The sequence below is a fragment of the Hyperolius riggenbachi genome, chromosome 12 (assembly GCF_040937935.1).
Source record: "Hyperolius riggenbachi isolate aHypRig1 chromosome 12, aHypRig1.pri, whole genome shotgun sequence".
NCBI classification, from domain to species: Eukaryota; Metazoa; Chordata; class Amphibia; order Anura; family Hyperoliidae; genus Hyperolius; species Hyperolius riggenbachi.
The window spans coordinates 71,225,435-71,243,784 of NC_090657.1; the positions used below are offsets into that span (position 1 = coordinate 71,225,435).

An 18,350-nucleotide genomic window follows, 5' to 3' on the forward strand; every position below is an offset into this window, starting at 1 on the left:
ACGACTGCAGCCAAATAGACCAGCAGGGATGCCAGGCAACTGGTATTGTTTAAAAGTTATAAGATCAAGGCACATACTAAGAAGTTTCACCAGAGCCCAGAATCAGCCAAGTTCTAGCACTTGGCTCCGCCCCCTTACAAACAAAAGGCCGACTCCTTTTTCTGCAAACGCGTTGGAACTCCAAGCAGGGTCCCGGCCAGATTAGAGTCTCGGGTGAGATTTTTTACTAACAGAATGTGCCCAGACAATTTTAAACCATTAAGCAATTAGTGTTTTAATTTACACCAGAGGAGCACTTTATTATTTGTAATGTATGTTCAAGGAACCTAAAATGGGGGGGGGGGGGGGGGGAGTTAGATACTTACTTTAGTTGAGGGATCATCCAACCTATAGCCCCTATTCCAGTGTGAGACCCCCTCAAAAACTATCAGACGAAAAACTAGTATCAATTTTGCTAAATGGAAAATACCTACTACTCCAATTCATAGACCCTTGGCAATCATCAGCTGCCTGCTCAGCCCCCCCCCCCCCCCCCCTGCAGTCAGTATGAATCTGGTCCCTTCCTTCTTGATACGGAAAGGCAAGCTTCAACTGACAGGGCAGTCATTCTCCCTCCTTTATGTCCATGCGACTTAGAGACACTGAAGCGAAAAAAAATAAAATATGATATAATGATTGGTATGTGTAGTAAAGCTAAGAAATAAAACATTAGGAGCAGAGACATGAGGATACAGAAAGAGTTAAGAAACTCCAGTTATGTATGCAAAAGAGCCATTGAGCTCCACAACTTTCAAAGTCGCAGAGAGCTCTGTGTTCTGAAGCTTGTTATCTTAACTTATCTTAACAGTCACTGTATTTTGTTTTTCTCTCCAGAGGACAGGTCAATAGTTCACTGGCCTGCTCTGTAAAATCATTTAGAATGCTGAGTAGTGTTTAAACTGCAAATATTAGAGAATGATGCAATGTTCTAAACAAAACACTATAGAACTGAAAATAAAAATAGGAAAATATTTTCTTTGCTACTAATGTTCTACTAATTATCAGTACTACACAACCAATTCATCATAATTTTTTTTTTCGCTTCAGTTTCTCTTTAAGTGGAAGAAGCGGAAAGTTCTGTGAAACGGCTGTCAGGCCGCTGTTGGTACCGTTTTATCTATGTGCTGATTGCTGATAGCAAATAAAGCCCGCAGTTCATTAAGTGCCCGGCTCTCTCACCAATTGGACCTTATTGTGTTTCACCATGAGAGCAGGTGATAAGGTTGCCGGTAAATGGCACCCTGCCATGTGTACATACCTAGTGCTGCCTCTAACCTCTGCTTTACCCATTTAAAATCATGGTTTATTAAATATATTTAAAGGAAGCCTGAAATGAAGCACACCTCAGGATTTTAACCACCTGGGCCTTCCTCTCCAGCCCCCTGCACTCCGTCCAGTCTCTCTGTTGCATCTCTGTGGGGGATATTTATCAAGAGTATCCGAGACAAAATATTGGTAGGTTTTTAGAAATCCATGCAGAACGGTCTCAGACATCTTAAAGTGAACCTTAAGCCAGAAAAAAAAAATGAGTTTTACTCACCTGGGGCTTCTACCAGCCCCCTGCAGCAGTCCTGTGCCCTCACTAATCCTCTGGTCCCCTGCTGCCAGCTAGTTTCGTTTTTGCCGACAGGCCCATCAGGACTGGCCACGCGTATCTTTTTCCGCATTCCCGACTGTAATTAGCGCTATTGCAGACCGCAACGCGTACAAAAATGCGGTCCTCAATAGCGCTAATTACAGTCGGGAATGCGGAAAAAGATACGCGTGGCCAGTCCTGACGGGCCTGTCGGCAAAAACGAAACTAGCTGGCAGCGGAGAGCCAGCAACTGCACAGTAGCTCATGATGGGGCCAGTCAGAAATTTATTGGGTCGCCCTGCTCTGTGGTCTACCAAAAAACAGGCTATCACCTCTCCAATCCCTTCTAAATTCAGCTGCCCGTCTCATTCACCTTTCCACACGCTCCTCTGATGCAGCCCCACTGTGCCGTTCTCTCCACTGGCTACCCATTACCCAGAGGATCCAGTTTAAACTCCTTTAAACGCCTTTCACGAGTTGTCCCCTCCATACATCTCCTCACTAATCTCGAGATATTGTCCCTCCAGCAACCTTCGCTCCTCCCAAGAAATTCTCCTGGCCTCTAAGCTGATCACCTCCTCTCATGCTCGCATCCAGGACTTTACACGAGCATCATCCCTCATTTAGAACTCTCTTCCACAGCCTGTACGTCATGCTCCAAACGCACTCTTAAAACACCTTTTCAGACAAGCTTATAACATTCCATAGCCCCTATTTACTTATCTGTTCACAATGTGATCAGAACAGAGACAAAGGGTCACTGTTTCATCCATCCTCCACCCCCTTACCTAGTGTCCCCCCCCCCCACCCCCCACTACCCTTTAGTTTGTAAGCTCGCAAGGGCAGGGTCCTCCTCCTAATGTTTACTGTTTTTGTCGCAATATTTGTGCTGCTTGAGACTTAGCTGTACATTTTTTTGGTTGCATCTATGTTCCCCTTGTCGTATTATTGTGCTTTGTAAAGCGCTGCGGAATATGTTGGCGCTACATAAATAAAAATAATAATAAATAATAATCATATGAACAGACAGATCAGAGGGACCAGACTACAGGGGGCTGTAGCCCTGGGTGATTATACAACCTAAGGTGTTTTCATCTCAGGTACACTTTGAAAAGGGAGTTGGAGCTAGGTATTTAAAGTGAGCCCAAGGTGAAAATAAACTGATGTCATTTGTATTTATCCTCCTACTCCTAAAATCCCATGGTTTTATTTAATATTTAAATATTTACAGATTGAATGTTTTGTTGTCTCTCAGTGGCAGCCTATTAAAGGAATACTATCGATTCACCTATTTTTTTCAATTGACACAGGAATTGTTTGGGAAGTGCTGCTAAGTACTGGTGTATACATTTTAGTAGCAACTTCTTTGTTTACTGTTATCAAAATACATTCAAAGTTTACTGACGCCAAAACTGATGGCTGACTGAGCCATGAGGAGAGGGGAAATTCCCCTCACACTTGATCAGTTAACTATGTGTAGCTCTGTGTGTGACAGAGAAGAGCTCCCAACAGCTGCAGCTCCTGTGTTCTGTGTTTCTGACTGACCTGTCTGAAGAGAGCAGAGGAAATGCAACTAATTCTCACAGCTTTTTCATACGGTTTTTGCTTTCAGAGTTTGATGTTTGATATTTGCTTTCTGTAGTTTCATATGCAACTCTGGCTGTGCATTGAAGCAGACACCCCTTCTGCAATTGATTTGTCCCAATATAGCTAAATACTACCCTCAATAAATTACAGCTTTTGCCTCTGATATTTAACATGAAAAGTAGGAAAATGTTTACACAGCTACTTAGACATTATTTGCACACTGTCATTTTAGAACACTTGGGTATCGATAGTATTCCTTTAAGTGTCCGTGAGTGATAATACATGAACTACTGACCTTTTTTTTTCCTCTCTCCCTGCACTCAGATGTTGTATTCTGCCAGGAAAACATGTATAGCTGTAATTTGCTTAGCAGTGGTGTCTACTATACTCCCCACAAGGTGCTACAAGACAGAAGCTGTCACTTTCATGCCTAAAAATTAACTCTTTCAGGCAGCAAAATAAAACAAGTAAAACATCCTGGTTATTAATATGTTTTGACCTCTACATACACATTTATCTCATGTCACATCGGGTACACTTAGTGTAAAAACTCTCTTCCTAAAACGTACATATTGCATGCCACTATATGTATGTACCGTATGTATGCATGTATGAAGGCAGTACAAAGACAAACATGCCAGTACAATCTTAGAAACCTTTTATTGATTTACAACCTTCCAAATGCAAAATATTAATGGTACTGTACACGAGCCTCACATTTTCCAAACCTGAGCAAAAATAAGGCAAAAAATAGTCAAGGAGATGATGCGTGAATATAGTGTCCCCACCACTTGTGCCCAAATACTACTACGTCCCTCTATGTGTATAGAAACTGCTAAGAGACTTAACGTGGACACGATAGGAGATGAAGCCAACAGAGCACATGCACACACGAGAACACATTACATAGGAAGGTTGGAGCACACAGCTGTGTCTCCTTGTGCGTTTAGATAAATGTAATATGCTGTGTGTGGGGGGGCGTTAAGACTCGGTCCCTTCTGCTGCAGAGAACAACTGAACAAATTTGCCAGACAAAACGATGGAATAATTTTATGTTAGAAAAGAGATTTTAAGAGAGCACCACTCATTGCCATAGGATGGCAGGGTGGAGGCGCATGCAAGAAGGTCTCCTTGCCAAAGGCTTTCCTGGTATCTTCAGCTTCCGTTACTCCTCTTTAAGACAATTAGATGGGTCTTAGGTTAGGCTAGTGCTTTCTGTCCACGCGACCCTAATGTGTTGAAAAAAACACATTAGGGTCGCGTGAAAAAAAACGTGTGGCGGTTGGAAGGGCGGAGCATATCAAAGCAAATGCATGCAACATCACCGCCGGGATATTTCAATGAGATGATACCGTGACGCACTTTGGGATCATCGATGTGAGTCCACTGTTTGGTATATTTGTTCATCTATTGTTACATTAATAAATTAAGAAGGTCCTTTAGTTCTGAGCTCTTTTTTTGTTAGTTTGTAGTGGTATTGAATATGTAGGATGTAATGAGCATAGTGATATAATTTACGTCAATATCATGTAACCCTTATATACTAAGATAACAAGCCTTTAGGACGTATCAATACCTGTACACATACCTGCACAATTCATTATATGTCAAGGGGTGAATTTTCCTTTTGAAATACCTATGTCACTTAATTATGATACTTAAAAGTTCATGTTTGGTCTAACTTTTTAATAAACAAATGCCCTAACTTCTTCCATGTAGTCATTGAAGTTATATGTAAGTGTTCCAAATACCCCTGAATACCGTGGTCATGTGACCTCTGCTGTGACCTTTTTGTTTTCCCATTGAAAAGGACAGGTACATTCTCTCTTACAAAAACACCATGCTGTCCATATTTTTCCCTCCTACTGAACACACGTTCCTTTTCCATTATATTGAAGGGGAGCAGGGTTGAGTGGCAGCGTGACCATGGATCCCTCCCACATCCTGATTGGGTAGGATGGTGAGCGACTGGTCAGCCACACCTTCCTTCCCAGAAGACACTGCACCTTAATAAAAAAAAAAAGCTGGAGCAGCAGTGGTCTGTTTGCAGGAAAATAAAAGGTATTAGAGGGCATTATGAACACCTAAATTGCTAGAGTGTGGAGAGGGATGGATTGGGTGACACTGACAGCCTTCCCCCACTTAATGCATTGTAAAGTAGTTTTGCTCTAATAAGGACCAAACATTTTTCTGAAGAAATGGCCTTAAATATAGCCAAAAGAAACCAGCCAAAAATATTTTAATTGCACTAAAAATTCCTGCTTTTTTCACAAATAAATATCATATAAAAATGCATTATTTGCTGACCTTATTGCCTGGGTAACTAGACCTGCTGAATGGCAGGAATGATCACCAGAGCATGACCGTCTCTCTTTGTTCCCTGGATTTGAACAGGGTTGCATTACTGCTGTGGAACAACAAGACGATATCTGATAATTGGCCCGATTTAATATAATAATGGCTTCCTGAGCTGGAGAACATAGTAAGTGTTTTTTGCATTCCTGGACTGGAAATTATATATATATTTTTACGGACGGCTGAACTGCATGCTTGGGGGTTCAGTCTCCTGGCCATAAAGGCCTCTCAGCTTGCAGAGAAATGAAAGCATTTATAAACGCCACGCGTGCCATAGTTTGACACGTGGTGGTGTTACCTGGTTGGTAAAAGACACGAGTTGTCGCGTCTAAGCATGACCGCGCTCAGATGTGACTCCATGGGGGGCCGCCTTTCCAATGCATGGGAACAGCTCACAGGTGGTGAATTCCTCCATTCAACTCCCCCCCTTGAAAAAGAGGCCTTACCGGGATCACGTGGGAGCATTATGAGGGTTGAGGAAAGGTTAGTGAAATTGTGATTGTGCTGTTGCAGTTACCGTAAGTGTATGGATCTGCAGTGAGATTTTTTTTTTCAGCCTGTTTGGTAAAACATTTTAATACCTAGATGCTTCCTCCCCTGCCAATAGACTAGTTATAATATACTGAATAAGGCCCTAATTACCTTAAGCAAACTACAGTCAAACTATTGGCCACATTTCCAGAAGTTCTAAGAACAACATTTTTTGTTATGCCTGAAAGGTTTAGGAGGCTCATTCACAGCAAGGACAGTTTATGTACAAGCCACACTGATAGAAATGTATGAGGATTATAGTGGTTTAGGATTTTTGTTTTAATGGAGACAAGAATAAAGAAATAAACCTGCCCAGTTAAACAAAAACCCTAAGCTTTAATATTCATACATTTACATTTTTGTCGCCCAGATCTTTCCCAGCTTAATTACCTAAAAATAAGAGGTGACAGGGACTGTACTACCTCAAAGCGAATGTGAAGCAACCGAAAAAAAATAGCTACCGGTACATACTCCCCTATGGAGAGGGAAGGCTGGGGATTTCATAGAACTTTCTTGGCCTCACCCTTTTCCATGCCCTTGTTACACCATTGCCCCCTGGGCCAGATTTACCATAAGGCACGTGCCTACAGGCGCCTGATGATGATAAGGCAGCTCACTCCTGTCCCTGAGCACCTCCCTCCCTCCTTACCTATACAGAGTCCTGAGCAGAGTGTAAATGAGAGGTTACTTACCCGGGTCTCTGCATTCCATTGACAAGATCTCCCCTCAGTCAGGTGCACCTCTAGCTACTTAATATTGAGGTTACTCTAGCTACCCAATTCTAAGGAACATCTGTAGCTACCTTTGACAGGCAAGAGAAGTAAGGGAGAAGTGACAGCTGGGACAGCCTGCACATGAAGGCCGTAGTCTAGGGTGCCAGAACATCTGTGTCTATAGGCTCTTGTGATGTAAATCGGAACCCGACTGTCCCCAATGAAATTCCCCACTTTCAGGACTCCTTGGAAGGCTTCAGATGCATTCCTGTCCCCGAGTGCTTCCGAAGATGGAAACATCCGTACTGCGCCTGCCAGAACTCGCGCGTATGCAGTACGGATATGCTAGTTTTCCGAAGTACTTCTGAACCCTTCATTAGGACTTCCAAAGATGTATTCGACCAAGTGGTTGAATATCTTCAAAAGAAGGGGGGGGGGGGGGGGGCACAGCAGTGGACCAAGGGCACAGAGAGAGGACTGGGAAGGTTCTATAAGATACACAGCCTTCTTTCTATATAGGGGAGTATCCAACCATTTTTGATATGTCACTTCAGTTTTACTTTAATAATGGCAGTGTTTATTCCATAAACCAGTACCACAAAGAAGTTTAAAATCTTCCCCAATCCATCTAGATGTATATAAAAAAAAAATTGTTCCGATCTAGAGTCTGACTTTATAGTCCAATTTCTAAAAATAATAAAAAAAAAAGACTAATTTTGGTTAGTGTGGTAAAGGATTACAGCTCTTGGGTGTTTATTGCTGTCACCAGTGGGAACTTCAATCCTATCCTGTACTGACAGGAAATCTCTCTGAGAGTCTCAGAGGCAGCAACAGATTTATCATTTATTTGAAGTAAAAGAGTTAGAATCCCAATAAGTTTTTATTGTCGTCCCTCTGTTCCTGTCCCTGGGAGTACCAGTATTCATATTAAGCCACCAGGTGCCACAGAGGCCCCAGGGACAGTTTAATGAGGGGAATCTCTGAATCTGGCACACAGATATAAAAAAAAAAAAAAAAAAAAAAAAAATACTGCCCGATCTACACCATACAACACTAAGACCCCAACAAAAATCTAAAAAAAAATATATATATATGTCTTTAAAGCAATCCTGAAGTGTATTTATTGAAAAAAAAAATCCAGTCTGTTACCTACCTCGGTAGTGAGAATCCCTCCCCGGGTCCTTCCACATGCTACCGATACAGCACCTGGTCCCTCTAGATCCATTCGACCCAGTGGGCTGAAAAGGTTTCTTTGTCGATGAGCACAACCGCAGTGGGCATGCGCAAGTATGGTCTGTGCATGCCCAGTAGAGGGAAATGCTCACACACGGCAGAAGATTCTTCTACTGGGCATGTGCGGACAATATTCGTCAATGCACAGTGTGGTTGTGCTCGTCCATAGCTATGCTTTAAGATAAGATAAAAAGGGACCCATCGCCGGAACAGTCCCATGTAAAAGGATTTGAGAAGCCAGTGGACTGTCAAGAGGCTTCCCACTCCCGAGGTAAGTAGCTAACCTTTTGGGCCCGTTTCCACTATTGCGGCGTGCGTCTCGCAGACGCACGCCGGCACTGAGCGGGTGGGCGGGATCGCAGGCGAATCCCATGAGCCGTGCCATGCACGGCTATGGAATTCGCAGCCTCCGCCGCAAATTCTGCGGGGGGTTCCGGCCGATTCGCTCCCGCAAGCGATTCGGCCTCGGCACCGCTATCCCCTATGGCAGAGTTTCCCCGTGCGATTCATGTGCGAGGAAACTCTGCGGAATCGCGGCGGAAACCGCGATAGTGCAAACGGGCCCTTTGGGTTTTTATATTTTATTTTATTTTTAGACTTCAGGATTGTTTCAAGCTTTGTCTTTTTGGCAATTAACAGCTTTTAGAGAGCACAATGCCACACACATAGATAAACATATACATAAATGTCAGAGAAGCTTAAAGTGACTTTGTATGAACACTATTTCTGCAGCAGAAGAGACCAGCTGAGGTTACTCCTCCTACTTTTACTGCTTGTGTTATAAATATAGGGAGAGACAGGATCACACAGATATTTGACAGACCCCTCTGCTATCAGGAGTGTTGGCATCTATAGCAGTAGCCCATCATGTAACAGAAGCCATTCCACTGAACAAGACTTGTTCTTTCTAGGGCAGCCAGCCCTGTGTGCATCAGTGCTGGGTCCACTGGATGCTCTTCAGATCAATCCCATCTTGCACCATCTCCCACAATGGGCTGCAAGAGAACACATAGTAGGTATTAATCACACAATGAAAATACCAGATGCTATAAAATGATTTTTACTTAGGCTGGAGGAGGGGAGGTAAAGTGATTTCTCACAACCACGTGCGAGTTTGGCCAACGTAGTGCCAAAGCAGTTTTCAATGATGGTGTGGCTGCACAGAGTTTGACAGGGATCCCCACAGCGCAACTGAGAGTTTTGGGTTACATCTTAGAGATTGCACTACTATTTAGGTAAGAACAACCATCTCATATAACATTTTAATTTCACTTAACCTCCTTGCCGGTTATCCCGAGCTCAGCTTGGGGTAACCTGTGCAGTAGGATTTCTCAGGCCCCGCTGGGCCGACCTTCACAATTTTTTTTTTATTTCTTTTTTATTGCACGCAGCTAGCAGTTTGCTAGCTGCGTGCATATCTCGATCTCCGCCGCTCGCCGCCGATTCGCCGCTGCCTGCCGCCCCCCCCCCCCTCCAGACCCTTTTGCCCCAGGCAGCGCTGAGGGGTGGATCGGGATTCCCTCTGATGTCCATGACGTCATCCCGCCCGTCGCCATGGCGACGGGGGAAGCCGAGCAGGAAATCCCGTTCTGAACGGGATTTCCTGATTGCAAAGAGCGCCGGCGGCGATCAGAGTAGGTAGGGGGATGCCGCTTGTCAGCGGCTATCATGTAGCTAGCGCTAGCGCTTTAACCCCCTTGCCGACATAATTGGAACGGCAAGGGGGTTAAAGGGACTCAGAGCCCCTCTCATGGGCATGCCTTAAAGGGAATGTCCAAGCAAAATTAAAAAATGAGTTTCACTTACCTGGGGCTTCTTCCAGCCCCATGAAGCCATCCTGTGCCCTCGTAGTCACTCACTGCTGCTCCAGTCCCTCACTGGCAGCATGCTGACCTCGGAGGTCGGCGGGACGCATTGCGTACATTTTTACGCATTCCCGCTAGTGCAGAAACATTAATACATACATTTTTACGCATTACTGGTTCAATGCGTAAAAATGTACGCATTGAACCAGTAATGCATAAAAATGTATGTATTAATGTTTCTGCACTAGCAGGAATGCGTAAAAATGTATGCAATGCGTCCCGCCGACCTCCGAGGTCAGCATGCTGCCAGCGGGAGACTGGAGCAGCAGTGAGTGACTACGAAGGCACAGGATGGCTGCATGGGGCTGGTAGAAGCCCCAGGTAAGTGAAACTCATTTTTTAATTTTGCTTGGACATTCCCTTTAAGACTCCGACCAGTACTGCAAAGTATTTAACCTCCTGAGCGGTCTGGACGAGCTCAGCTCGTCCATCACCGCCGGAGGCTGCCGCTCAGGCCCTGCTGGGCCGATTTTTATCAAATAAAGTGCAGCACACGCAGCCGGCACTTTGCCAGCCGCGTGTGCTGCCTGATCGCCGCCGCTCTGCGGCGATTCGCCGCGAGCAGCGGCGAAAGAGGGCCCCCCTAGCCGCCTGAGCCCTGCGCAGCCGGAACAAAAAGTTCCGGCCAGCGCTAAGGGCTGGATCGGAGGCGGCTGACGTCAGGACGTCGGCTGACGTCGATGACGTCACTCCGCTCGTCGCTATGGCGACGATATAAGCAAAACAAGGAAGGCCGCTCATTGCGGCCTTCCTTGTTTATTCTGGGCGCCGGAGGCGATCGGAAGATCGCCTCCGGAGCGCCCTCTAGTGGGCTTTCATGCAGCCAACTTTCAGTTGGCTGCATGAAATAGTTTTTTTTTTATTTAAAAAAAACCCTCCCGCAGCCACCCTGGCGATTTAATCAGAACGCCAGGGTGGTTAAACATGCATACATTTCTGTAGCTTGTGCTCTCCTCTTTCATTTGATGCCTGCATTGCCATTCTACACCAAATAGTTTTAATCTTGGCTATGTTATAACTTTTGGGTCACCCCTGTCTTCTCTGATAGAGAAGTGCATCACTGAATGAAGCAAGAAGAGGAAGTGACACGCATGGCCATTGCAAGAGGCTCCTCCAGAGGGGTCATAGCACGACTTTGTTGGAAGTCTTCTGGCTTAAAGGCATAACCATGAGAGGTGCTCGGAGTCCTTTTAAGGCACATGTGTCTAACTCCAGACCTGGAGGGCCAGACCCATGCCAGTGTTTAAGATGGACTGAGAAAGAAAGGAATGTGTTCTACCTGATGGACCACACCTTTCCTGATTCAGACCCATCAATTCATTTGAGCTGTATCAAAAATGTGTGAGGATCTCGGCCCTCGTAGGACCGGTTTGACATACCCGTTTTAAGGTATGCTTTTATATGAGCAATACATGAGCACCTACATTAAAAATTAGGTCAAAAAATACCTCCAGTAGAAAAGACAGAGCCTTAAAGTGTACCAGAGATTGTACACTGGCCACTATTTATACTTACCTGGGGCTTCCTCCAGCCTCCTGAGCACCGGGGCTTCGCTCGCTGTCCTCATCGGGTCCCCCGTTCTGGCGCTACGACTTCAGACAGTTGTCGGCAGTCGTTTCCTTCTGCGCATGCACAGCTCAGCCGTGAGTGCACCCCTCGTCGCTTTCCCATCCTTTGGAGCGTTCTGCGTCTGCGCAGTACTACTACACAGGCGCAGAATGCTCCAGGGGATGGGAACGCGACGATGGTTGCACGTGCGGCTGAGTTAGGCATGCACAGAAGGCCCCGACTTCCTGGATTACTGGGAGTAATAGCAGCAGAACGGGGGACCCGAGGAGGATGGCGAGGGAGGCCACGGAGCTCATGGAGCTGGAGGAAGCCCCAGGAAATTGTAAATAAAAGCTAGGAAATCATCTCTGGTTACCATTAATGATGCAGGATCGGGAGTGGATGTCTCACGTTTAAATATTAGCCTGATCAGCTGTAATTTAGCTCAGATGATGCTCCACCCCTCGGGAATGCAGTCGTTGTCATGTTTCCAAGGTCTACTGGAGCTCTTTGAAACCTCCGCCAGCTCCAAGTTTGGCAGTCACCAATTAGACCACAGATGCTGAGCTGAGGGCGGGCTACAGCAATGCAGATAGGGTGGCCAGTGCCACAGCATAACTTTGAAAAAAAAAAAAAAAACTGCCACAGCCGCATTTCCAAAGGGGGTGGAGTAGTCACCGACATGAATTATAGCTGATCACGTAAATAATTAACCCTGATACAACCCCTCCCCCTATCCTGCATCATTAAGACAGAGCCTGACATGAGTTTGGGAATCTTTGAAGGGGAGAGCGGAACTACAACTACAGTGGGAACCTGATAAACTGCTAAGGGCTGAAGAAAGCCCAAATCCCCCCCCCCCCCCCCCCCCCCCAATATTCTCCATACCGGAGCACAATGTATTGCCTTGGTTAGTCCCTGATCTGCTTTGGCTTTTCTGTGTCTTTTAGCACCTTATACTCCCCTAGTTGCTCTGGGTCACCATGAGCTATATGTGTATTCTATACCACTCTAAAGAGGAGCTGTTAGGTATAGGGTCTCAGAGAAAAAAAAAACACATATCAGTAGCTAAAGATTGGCTGTACTTACATTACATATGCATTTCTCTGTCCACGTTTGGATTTCACAGAATTTTTATATAGTATTTGCAGAGAATGATGCTCCTGACAGCTCATGGCAGGTTCCATGTTTGTCTGTCTCCTATGAAGCCAAGTGTGAGGTCATATCCTCCCTGCTTCCTGATAATTCGACTCACAAAAAAGAACGTAATGGACAACACTACTGTGCTGTGAATATTAATTAGCCATGTGGCTAGGAACAATAGCGGACTCATGCAGTATATTCTAACACACCATATGCCCTGTGATTTTTCAGTGCTGGCTGCTGTTAGAAGCTGCTGTAACATGAGCCTGTAACTTCTCACTGAGAAAGCAGCCTAGGCGTGATAGGGAAATGAAGGGGGATGACCCAAGGTACTGCAGTGGGAAGAAGAGGCAGCCCCAGAATGCTTTGCAGTAGCTGTTATTCGGCCTGCGTCCTCCTTAGGAGCTTGGGAATAAAGAGCCTTGCTGTTCAGCACACATCATAGTAAGGGCTCTTTTCCACTATGAAATGCGATTGAGATTCTGATCGCGATCGCAATTGCGTTTCAATTTCCACCATGCAATTGCGATTGAGCTACTATACTCATTATAGTCCAGCTCAATCGCATACAAAACGCGGCAGGACGACGATTGCGCTTTGACCAAAATCGCATCGCAATCGGATCGCACTAATGGGAATTGCTGCTGCAGTTTCCATTAGTTTAATGTACCATGCGATTTGCGATCAGAAGCAAATCGCAAATCGCAGGCTAGTGGAAAAAGGCCCTTAGAGAGATTTTTAACTTCAGTATTGCCTTTTTGGCTTCCTTCTAAACTGTTTAACACAGGAGAATAGAGGTTTAAATTAGCTTTTGCAGCCTGACAGTTAATCTTTAACCACTTCACCACTGAGGGGTTTTACCCCCTGACCACCAGAGCAATTTTCACCTTTCAGCGCTCCTTCCATTCATTCGTCTATAACTTTATTATTACTTATCCCAATGAAATGAACTATATCTTGTTTTTTTCGCCACCAATTAGGCTTTCTTTAGGTAGGACATTATGCCAAGAATTATTTTATTCTAAATGTGTTTTAATGGGGAAATAGGAAAAAATGTGGGAAAAAATTATTATTTTTCAGTTTTCGGCCATTATAGTTTTTAAATAAAGCATGCTACTGTAATTAAAACCCATGAAATGTATTAACCCATTTGTCCCGGTTATAAAACCATTTAAATTATGTCCCTATCACAATGTTTGGCGACAATATTTTATTTGGAAATAAAGGTGCATTTTTTTCAGTTTTGCATCCATCCCTAATTACAAGCCCGCAGTTTATAAAGTAACAGTGTTATACCCTCTTGACATAAATATTTAAAAAGTTCAGTCCCTAAGCTAACTATTTATGTTGTTTTTTTTATTGTATGTTTTTTTTTTTTTTTTTAATTACAAAAAAAAAATAAAAATTGGGGAGTGTGGGAGGTAATGAGTTAATTTATTGTGTAAATGTAATGTTTGAATATGTAAAATGCTTTTAGGGTGTAGTTTACTATTTGGCCACAAGATGGCCACAGAGTGTTTGTTTACATGCGACCTGTAAGCGTCCGGAAGGACGCTTACAGGAAGCAGTAGGAGGCTGGGAGACTCACAATGATCTCGCTGTTTCTGAAAGAAGCAGCAGATCATTGCGGGGGCTAGATCAACGAACGGGAATGGATTTTCCCGTTCATTGATCTCCGGGCGAGCGGGCGGCGGCGTGCACGAGCGGCGGGTGCGCGCGCACGAGCGGCGGGAGCGCGGACAGCGGCGGGAGCGCGGAAGGTACGGATTTCTCCGTCCCTGGTTTTTTAGTTGGGAAAAAAGGGGCGGAGAAATTCGTACCGCTGGGGGTAAAGTGGTTAAACAAGTCTACGATACCTCATTTCTCTGAGTCGCTTCACCTCCTGGATACATTTATTTACGGTAAAATCAACTTCTTCCTCTGTCGTGAAGCGACCAATACCAAACCTTAAAAACAACACAAATATACCATTAAAACAAATATGTAAAAGTAAAAGGACATTCTCAATTCATACTCCAAGACTGGGCAAGGAGTAAGAATGGCATTTGCAATATATACCTTCAATATATTTTGTCCTTGGAAAAGTTTTCAGCTGCAAACTACTTAAAGCAAATGCTAATACAAATCCAGATAATAATAAGTGAATATGAACGCCACAAAGACGCAAACCTTTGGACAGAATAGATGTTTCATGGGCTAAATGTACTTGAAACTACAGTACAGCAGGCTTCCTCTACTCACTGCATTAGGCTGGTAGACAGGACAATAAGATGTGACCACGATACCCAAAGTAGCAAAAACAATGGATTCCAAAATACATTACCCAGAATTCCTACTTTATAAAACCAGAATTGTCATGTAAACCTTTACATAAGGCCAGTTGTAGGTGCCTGTGCTTGACAGGAGGGGGGGGGGGGGGGACCAAGCCCCTATATGTTAACCACTTTGCATCCAGACCTTGTTTCCCCCTTATGGGCCAGAGCAGTTTTGAAGGTGGAAGTGTCAGGAAGATGAGAGTACAACGTATGGGCAAGACGCTGTGACAAATTTGAGTGGTCCGCGCCAACCAACACGCAGGTTCAGTTTTACTACAGGTGAAATTAGATTCTGTACTCGCCGCCTCATCCTTACATGGGATTATCTGCATCTCACTGATCATCTTTACTCACTTGTCAGCAAGACTGGATATTTACTTCAAAAAATGAAATATGAACTGTAGAGCACCCACCTGATAGAGGAGTGAGCCAGGTCCTCATCTGCTCCTATAGCTCTCAGCACATAAGATGGTTCCAGTGACGCTGAAGTGCAGGCGCTAGACAGAAAACACATAAGGATTAAGCCACAAGCCTGCAAGAGAGTTATATCACAGCTTTCACACTACTGCTCCACGCAACCAGCTTTGAAAAGCACACAAGAAATAAATGATGAAAGGAAGCGATGTACTACATAACTGACTAAGGACACAGCAAGTAAGGGTGATATGGAGGCCGCCAAATTTATTTCCTTTTACAACAATACCAGTTGCCTGGCAGCCCTGTGGATCTTTCTGGCATTGCTAACGTCTGAATCCCACACCTGAAATAAGCATGTGGCTGATCCAGTCAGACTTAATTCAGAAACACCTGATCTGCATGCTTCTTCAGGGTCTATGGCTTAAAGAAGTATAGCCAAGAAAATATCCAGGACAGCCAGGCAATCTGCATTGTTTAAAAGGAAAGAAATAAAGGTCAGTCTCCATATTTCTCTCACTTCAGGTGTACTTCAATGCTTTAAAGAGACTCTGTAACCAAATGTTAAGCCTTATTTCTTCTATCCTATAACTTCCTATACCTGTTCTAATGTGGTCTGGATTACTGCAGCCTTTCCTAGTTGCACAGTGGCTGTATTATCTCTGTTATATAATCTAATCTTCTTTCCTTTGTCAGCTTTGTTGGCTCAGGCAGGAATGTGCTGCTCTGCTGTGATAGGGAGAAGTTCTACACACCCTCTCCACGCCCCCACGATTTCAGCCTGAAACCGATCACAATCTGTGGAGCTGCCCCCCCCCCCCCCCCTGCATACATTACCTGTTCCGTCCAGCGCGAGTCCCCTGGTCCACCGCTGTCTTGTTCTCCGCCTGGTCCCGGCATCTTCTCCGCATCGGCTCCTGGCTGGCATCCACGTATAACTTTCTGTCACTCCAGTGACAGCGGAAGTTCAAATAGAGCGCCCTCTATTTGTACTTTCGCTGTCACTGCAGTGACACAGGAAGTTATGCCGGATGCCGGGAATGCGGAAGCTGATGCGGAGAAGATGCCAGCCGGGAGGTGACAGCGGGGACTCGCGCCTGCGGAGCAGATAATGTATACCCGCTGTATTGAGTCGGTCGTCGGGCATTAGAGCGCCGCTAATCGACACACTCCCGACCCGCAGGCGACCGAGAAAAATCTTCCGCATGGATGGATCGACGGGAACAATGGATTTCGGACGGAAATCCATCGTTCTGTCAGCGGTGTGCGTGGCGATCGAAACGGCCGTATTTCGGCAGGAAAATCGTTAGGTGTATAGGCCCCTTAACTGTGATATTTGCACAGCAGCGATTTCATATCTTCCTCATTCAGTTGTCAAAAAAGGGAGATAATGAACATTTAAACTCTTCAGCATTTTGTTATCAGCAGTGTTTGCTCATCCAGATAAAACTAATTTGATCTGTCTACTCTTCAGGTGAGCAACTGCATTGACTTGCTGTTTGAGGCTTTAATAACCCTTGCAATGCAAAAATAATAAATAAATTAAAAAAAGTGGAGGCTTTAAAGTGGAGACTCACTCTAAAAATCCTAGAATATACTGTGACAAAAAGAAATATCTTATTGGCCTCTGAGGAAGCTTTTGTTAAAGCAAAACGGCTGTCAGGCCCTCACCACCTCCACTGTACACCCCGATGTCTGTTCACTGTGATTATAGGTGCTAAGTATTGCAATCTACAGTGCCTTAACTCTCTTTGCACCAGTGTTGCCAGTGAGCTTCTAGCCAGCGTTCAGTGCCAGCCTATCTCTCCAATATCCTTGACAAAAAGAAAGGAGTTAAAAAATGTTTAATGTTATACTATCATACCTTCCAGACGAGAGAGCCACATCTTTTAGTGCCATAAGCAAACTCTCCCCTTCCACGTAGGCAAATGATAGGTTAATACAACCTAAAAAGTAAGAGGATTAGATTACCATACACTACATAAAAGGTGCACGTAACAACTCAGTCCTCAGAATGAAAAACAATATAAGTGAGACAGCTGTTAGCTGCCACACCCTCTACAGGCCTTGGTATAACAATACACATGCAACTTCCAGTTTGCTGTGAGCAGATTTGTGGAATACAGTACACACAGCACAAGTTGCTGCTCTTCCTTTTACCTTTTTTTTTTTTTTTTTTTTTTTTAAACTGCAGATGATAGCCCGCTGCCCTCCTATCCAGAGGAGCCACCAGTAAAGCGGCCACATTCAGGTATTCCACTTCATGTGGGGTGCCCTCCAGAGACACCACAAGCCCCCTCCATCCTTTAATTTTTAATAAATGCGGCCCGCAACTTAGACCGTGTTTCCGATTTTGGCCACATTTAGTGATGTACTGTACAGAGTATATTATCATGTCACTTAACACTTAGAAGGCCTCACAATCTAATCGCTACCACAGTCATATGTCTATGTATGTATCGTGCAGTGCCTGTATCATAGTCTAGGGAAAATTTAGGGGGAAGCCAATTAACTTATTTGTAGGTTTTTGGAATGTGGGAGGAAAAACGGACTGCCAGGAGGAAACCTAGGCTGGGATTCAAACTAGGGAACCCAGCGCTGTAAGGCGAGAGTGCCAACCTCTACGCTACCGTGCTGCCCGCTGTACTATATTAATATTTTGTGGGTGTTGTTACTTATTCCCTGGAGTTAAGTGGAAACTAGGGGGGCCCTACTGTATTTAGTTATGTCTGTGCTATGCTGGTTGGGTCATCAGAATCACAGGATTGATTGGCCATGTCTGAAAACTTTCAGGTAAATTATTTTACAAACGGTGCTGCCCATATTTATTCATACCCCTGGAAAATTTAGACTTAAAGTTACTTTTATTCAACCAGCAAGTATTTTTTGATGGGAAATGACATAGGTGTCTCCCAAAAGATAATAAGACTATGCACAAGAGGCATTATTGTGGAAAAAAACATTTCTCAGCTTTTATTTATATTTGAGCAAAACGTGTCCAGTCCAAAATGATTCATACCCTTCACAAACT

General features: G+C 44.5%; 1 protein-coding gene across 1 annotated transcript in view; it reads right to left on the reverse strand.

Moving 5' to 3' along the window:
- Positions 1 to 3,843: 3,843 nt before the first annotated feature.
- NFS1 (NFS1 cysteine desulfurase) overlaps positions 3,844 to 18,350 on the reverse strand; it is a 47,064-nt gene continuing 32,557 nt past the window's right edge. Inside the window, exons 10-13 of the mRNA XM_068263393.1 lie at positions 17,184 to 17,265; positions 15,319 to 15,402; positions 14,447 to 14,536; positions 3,844 to 9,029 (exon numbers count right to left, since the gene is read on the reverse strand). Of these exons, the coding sequence (XP_068119494.1) occupies positions 8,966 to 9,029; positions 14,447 to 14,536; positions 15,319 to 15,402; positions 17,184 to 17,265 (320 nt within the window). The 3' untranslated portion in view covers positions 3,844 to 8,965. The remainder of the gene's footprint in view (positions 9,030 to 14,446; positions 14,537 to 15,318; positions 15,403 to 17,183; positions 17,266 to 18,350) is intronic.